At 44.9% G+C, this 6,002-nt stretch overlaps 1 protein-coding gene across 1 annotated transcript; it reads right to left on the bottom strand.

Annotated features, from left to right (window-relative positions):
- Positions 1 to 2,099: 2,099 nt before the first annotated feature.
- Positions 2,100 to 3,124, bottom strand: LOC143869754 (uncharacterized). The gene is made up of 2 exons (XM_077376314.1): positions 2,429 to 3,124; positions 2,100 to 2,297 (listed from the first exon to the last, which is right to left on the bottom strand). The coding sequence occupies exons 1-2, from the start codon at positions 3,122 to 3,124 to the stop codon at positions 2,100 to 2,102; spliced, it is 894 nt and encodes a 297-aa protein (XP_077232429.1).
- Between the last annotated feature and the right edge of the window lie 2,878 nt (positions 3,125 to 6,002).

Here is a 6,002-nt window from a genome sequence, read left to right as displayed (position 1 = left end):
GTTTCACATAGTTAACCGTCTCCCTATAGGACATGCCTATTAGCCTAAGATGTAGGGCCCACCTGCATTAGTTTAGAAAAATCTTTGCATTTAGTTAGGATTATAAAGGAATAGCATCTTAGATGGAGTCATAAGATAAGAAAACGTAATCAACTTGAATTAATTAATCTCTCATACATTGTTGAAACAGTTGAGTCCAGTCTAAATCGGTGTCCTAAATGAGTTAGGCATATGCAGTTTAGTTTAGGTCACCAAACTACGTCGACCTTGATCCCAGTGAGGTGTGGGTACGTTGGCAACTAAGATGACACTCCAAGCTCAGGTCGACCTTACACACTCCAGTAGGGTTTTAGGGTTGTGTTTTATTTATTTCCTGATAATTTTCAAACCCCAAATTAAATAATACATAAATCGATTAAATCACTTAGGATTTCCCCCAAATTAGATTTTAGGAGAACTTTCACATATATTCAATCAAACCAAATTAAGAGAATCAAAAGATGTATCTAGGAACCACATCGAGATTAGATTTTTAGGGTGCATGTCCAGTAGGCCGCATTAAGAGAGTTTAAATGAGCCTTTTAAAAAGATATTTAAGTGATTTAATCTTTGAAATTGAAGACCGGTTTACCGGGCGAGAATGGTGCCTAACACCTTACATTCTGGTAATCAGGTAATGGATCTAGACTCTGGAATCATAGATATTCCAGGGTCACTTATGGGTCCTAGGTCCCTTACCTAGGTGGCGACTCTGGTCATTCTCTTTTGCGTAAAATTCAGATTTCTTTAGGGATCCCAAGTTCACAGAAAAGATGATTCATATCAATAATCAAAAGCACACGCCGCTCGCGTGGGTATCAAGAGACAAGGAAAGGGGCGGGTCGCCCCCCTCTCGCGGGATCGAGTCCCACAGGATCCTACTTCTCAGCTTCCATTAGTTCATCCACATTTGGGTGTGTCTCTCCTCCTTCATTGCCCACTGGTGTAGTCCCAACTTCTCCACTCTGGGCTTGAGTTGTTCCTTCATGGCCTTGCCCCACGGGTGTATTTGCAGCTTCTGCACCCTAAGGTTGATTCGTTTCTACTTGGATCTGCCCCCTGGTGTAGTTGTGTCCCCTCCACCCGGAGGTTGGATTGCTTCTTTTGCTTTGGAGGCAGCACTTTGCACGGGTACGGTGCATTCGACTATGAAGTCTGCTAGTGCTTGGGCTTTTATTGCTGGCCTTGGTAAGTACTGGATATCGAACTCATTGAGTTCTACCGCCCATCTCACGAGTCGTCCGGTTTGTGGATGACTTTGATTGTGTGCGCCTAGAAATATGGCCTCAGTTTTCTGGCAGCCATGAGGAGAGCGTACGCCAACTTCTCCACTCTTTGAAACCTGGTTTCAGCCTCGTATAGAACTTTGCTGACGTAATTGATGGCTTCTGTTGGTTGTGCTCTTCCCGAATTAGTATCGCCGCCAATGCTACCTAACTCACTGAGAGGTACAACACTAATTCCTCCCCGGGCTCGGGTTTGGTCAGCAACAATGAGGAAGACAGGTGATGCTTTAGCTCTTCAAACGCTATTTGACATTCCGGTGTCCGGGGGGCCGTTTTAATCCCCTTGATTGCATTAAAGAAGGGAAGGCATCTTTCCATAGATTTCGAGATGAAACATTCCAGTGCGGCCACCATGCCAGTAAGCCTCTGTATCTCTCTTATGGTGGTTGGCGGATTCAAATCCACCATTGCCTGAATCTTCTCCGGGTTTGCTTCTATCCCCCTTTGGCTAACCATAAACCCCAAGAATTTTCCTGCAACGGCACCGAACGTGCATTTTGTAGGATTGAGTTTCATGCTATGCTTCCTCAAGATCTGAAATGTTTCCTCCAAGTTAGGTATGTGATTCAAGGCTTCCTTGCCCTTAACTAACATATCATCTACATAAACTTCCATATTGCGTCCAATCTGTTCTCTAAAAAGCTTGTTAACAAGTCTTTGGTATGTTGCCCCAGCATTTTTCAGACTGAAGGGCATCACGCGGTAACAGTACACTCCCTGGTCTGTTATAAAGGAGGTCTTAGGAATGTCTGCCGCGTACATCCAGACTTGGTTTTATCCAGAAAAGGCATCCATAAAGCTTAATAGTTTATGGCCCAAGGTGGCATCTATCAGCTGGTTGATCTTTGGGAGTGGATAACTGTCCTTCGGGCAAGCTTTGTTCAGGACAGTGAAGTCTATGCAGATCCTCCACTTCCCATTGGCCTTTTTCACCATAACGACATTTGTCAGCCAATCGGTGTACTTGATCTCCTGAATGAAATCAGTCGTCAACAGCTTTCGACCTCTTCTTTGATTGCTTGTTGTCTCTCTGGGGCGAAATGCCTTCTCTTATGCTTTATTAGTTTGCAAGTGGGATCCACACTGAGTTTGTGCACGCTAACCTCAGGATCTATCCCGGGCATATTAGCGGGTGTCCACGTGAAGACATCTGCATTTCTCCTTAAAAATTGAATGAGCTCTTGACGAACACTATCGCTTAGGGATGAACCAATTCTAACCAATTTCTCTTCGTTGTCTTCGTACAACAGGATTGAAACGAGGTCCTCAGTTGGTTCATTGACCGTGACCTGGGTCTCATCCCTCAAATCGAGCAACTCGATTGGTAACGCTTCAGACGCGTTCTTTCCTTTGAGTGCGGTAGCATAGCATTCTCTTGATTGCGTTTGGTCTCCTTTAACTTCCCCCACGCCGTTTAGAGTTACGAATTTCATATTTTGGCGATAAGCTGATGCGAGGTTTTGTCCGGGTCTTCCCAAGATAGCATTATAGGCCGAGGTGGCCCTCACTAGCAGAAAATTGACCATTGTGAAGGCCTGATGAGGGGGTTCTCCTACAAGGACAGGGAGTTCAATTTGTCCCCCGCCCTTAACTATCTCTCCAAAGAATTCGAACAGATCTGAGTTCACGGGCTTTAAGTGGTCATTCCCTATCATCGTCTGCTTGAAGGCATGATAGTAGAGAATGTCTGCGAAACTCCTGTTGTCCACTAAGATCTTCTTTAACTCCCAATTGGCGACAAGCATGGTGATGACTAAAGCATCATCGTCTGGGAATGAGATCTCATTTTCTACTTTCATTTTCTAGTTGCAAGTGTGGATGGCGTTGACCTGTCGAGCATAAGCTTTGTGGGCTACCGATGAAGTTCCACCCGCCGCCAGCCCACCGATGATTGTGTTTATAACCCCAGCAGGTTGGGATCCTCGCATTTTTGCGCCTAGGCTTAAGAGGGGCAGGAGATTCATGACACCCCTGGGGCGACTGAGGCCACCGAGGACTTCTTCTGCTTTGGGGACTTCTCTCCTGGTGTTCTCTCCTGCCACCGTCCTCCTAAACGTATTTCTTGAGGTATCCCGTCTTGATTAGCAGCTCAATTTCTTCTTTAGGAAATCTGCACTCATCTGTGCCATGCCCATGGTCTTTATGGAATCAGCAATACTTTGATTTGTCCCTCTTCGTTTCCCTCAGAAAGCATTTTGGCCGGCCATCTGACAAAGTCTTCTTCTTTGATCATTGCCACTATGAGAATTTTAGATGAATTAAGAGGTGTGTAGTTCTCCTCCCTCCTCAGAGGGCTCCTTTCCTTTCTTGGAGGCTTGTCGTCCCTACGTTGCCTCGTAGGATTTTTGTCTTCTTCAGAGGTTCTCCTCCGGTTTGAATCCAGGGTGGCCAGTGTCTCTTCTACATAGATATACTCCTCAGCACCAGCCATGAGATCTGCCAGGGAGTGTAGATTTCGCTGAGATACCGCTTGCCGGAACTCGTTAGATTTGGCTCCAGCAAGGAGTGCGTTCAGGGCGGCTGAGGGATCTAGGTTCGGTACCTGGAGGGCCTCCCTATTAAATCGGCTCACGAATGTTTCAAGGGACTCGTCGTCTTCTTGTCTTAGAGCCATTAATGACGTCGCAGTCTTCCGTGGCCTCCTGTTAGGGTGGTTGGAAAAGCTCTGCAAAGGAAGCCATCCGAAGTGCCGTGAAGGAGCATCATGGTTCTGAACATCTCCAAATAGTCTATTGGGTCTGTGATTCCATCATATTACGGGATATGCAACATTTTGAACCCTCTGGGTGTTGGTGCATGCAATACTTTATCCGTGAAGGGAGGTCTGCTTGAGAACGGCCTTATAATTGGCTGACTATGATCTTTTGCCAGTTCTTCAATCCGATGATCGATTTCTTCGAATCTCCGCAACATTGGATCAGCCATTTTCTCCATTCGGCTAACTGGTCTATTCTTTCTTTCCACAGTGGGACTGGTTACTAAACTCGAATGACATTCCAAACTTTTCCGATGGTGTCGAGATCTTGTTTGGTCAGCACGGTCATCCCTAGGTCGGTATCTGTGTACTGAGTGAGACCGGGACCGGTGACGGTGACGAGGTTCTGTTCGCGCATGTCTTGCTCTAGAGTGATGGATCCGTCTTGATGAGGAGTGGTGGGTCTGATCACGATGGAGAGGTGCAGGCTCTTTCCCCGGTGGGGCTCAACCTTTCTTGAGGAGGTCGGGAAACTTCTGGAGGATGTTGCTGAGGCACTTGTTGGATCAAGTTCATGTAGTGATACGAGTGTTGTCATCTGCTGGAAAATGGTTTGGATTAGCTTAGGTGTAGGAGCTGAAGCGGGAGTTGGGTGCTCTAAGCAAGCTGGACTTCGTTCTGCTGTTGTCGGGAGGACAACTACTTGTGAAGCGATTCGTCCACTTTGAGTTATGCGACGTGATTCTGGTTGAACTGCTTGACCTGAGGTTACTCAAGCACTCTTCCATCCTGCCATTTTTCTTGAGACTTAAAACGACTTTTAGTTCGAGTCCCACGGATGGCGCCAATCTCTTACGGTCAAAATTGGTAACAGATAAGGCAGTGACGAAAGAGCTGATCTGGCGAGTACTAGTGGCTGAAGTGGTTATGGGGCTACGTCCTGCATAGAGGAACAACCGGTCAGACGACCAATCTGGAGTGGTAGCTCTGAACTTAAGTCAGTAATGGGCACAAATATGGAAACCAAAGCTATGAATAGTAATTTTTTGGGATTCGGTCCCTTACCTTTCCCTTTATGAAGGCTATTTATAGTGAGGGCTTTGGGTATGGAATTACCCTACCCTTGAGGATAGGTGTCAGCTTATGGATGGATCAAATTTCACCTTTTTTTTCCTACCCTTGATAGGTGGAGGATTGTGGTTCGGTGAAATTTACACTTAATCTTTCCTTCTTTTAGCTGTAATGACTATTCGGCCCCTTATTGGGTGACGAGTCTGCGGGCCTATCTAGCGCCACTTGTCGACTACTAATTGGGGTTGCTTTTTATACCCCATCATCTCCCATTACGTGAGGCAACCCTTTATTCTTAGCAAGGGTTGAAGTGGTATTTTTGGACAATTTGGTTGGTAAAATCATATCGTGGTAAGCTTACACTAATCAATCGCATCCTCGATAGCATTCCAATATTCACTTTATCTGCCCTCATCCCACCAAAGCAAGTCTTGAAAAGAATGAACTCCTTGCTAGCAAACATCTGGTGAGAAGAAACTGAGAATGAGAACAAAAGGCATTGGGTCTCTTGATATTGAATTGCTAAACGAAAAGAAGAGGGGGGACATGATAATAAATCTCTTGAGTATATGTTCAAAGCTTTTAGGATGAAATCAGTCCACAATCTCCATAAGAGCTCCTCGTTGTGAAGCCAACTCATGAAGTTGTTAGACTAAGTTCCCTAAAATGGAATTTCGTCCAGTAAATCTTATTATTTAAATAAAATAATATCTTGGTCGATATCTTTGTTAGATTAAAGAGAAAGAAAGAAAAAGCTTGTATGAATGGAAAGAGAGAGAAATGGAATCTTTGTCCAAAAGTTTTGTAAAAAAAATTAATATAAAATGGAAACCCAAGAGAATTTGGAAATAAGCCACATTTCTTGGGTTGCCATATATTTAGCTTAGATGTTTCCATTGTTGACTTTTCTA

The sequence above is a fragment of the Tasmannia lanceolata genome, unplaced genomic scaffold (genome assembly GCF_043159265.1).
Source record: "Tasmannia lanceolata isolate RefF3 unplaced genomic scaffold, GAP_Taslan_0.1 ptg000003l, whole genome shotgun sequence".
NCBI lineage: Eukaryota > Viridiplantae > Streptophyta > Magnoliopsida > Canellales > Winteraceae > Tasmannia > Tasmannia lanceolata.
Note: the sequence above shows the minus strand (reverse complement) of the source record. Positions and strands in the feature narration are given on the sequence as shown.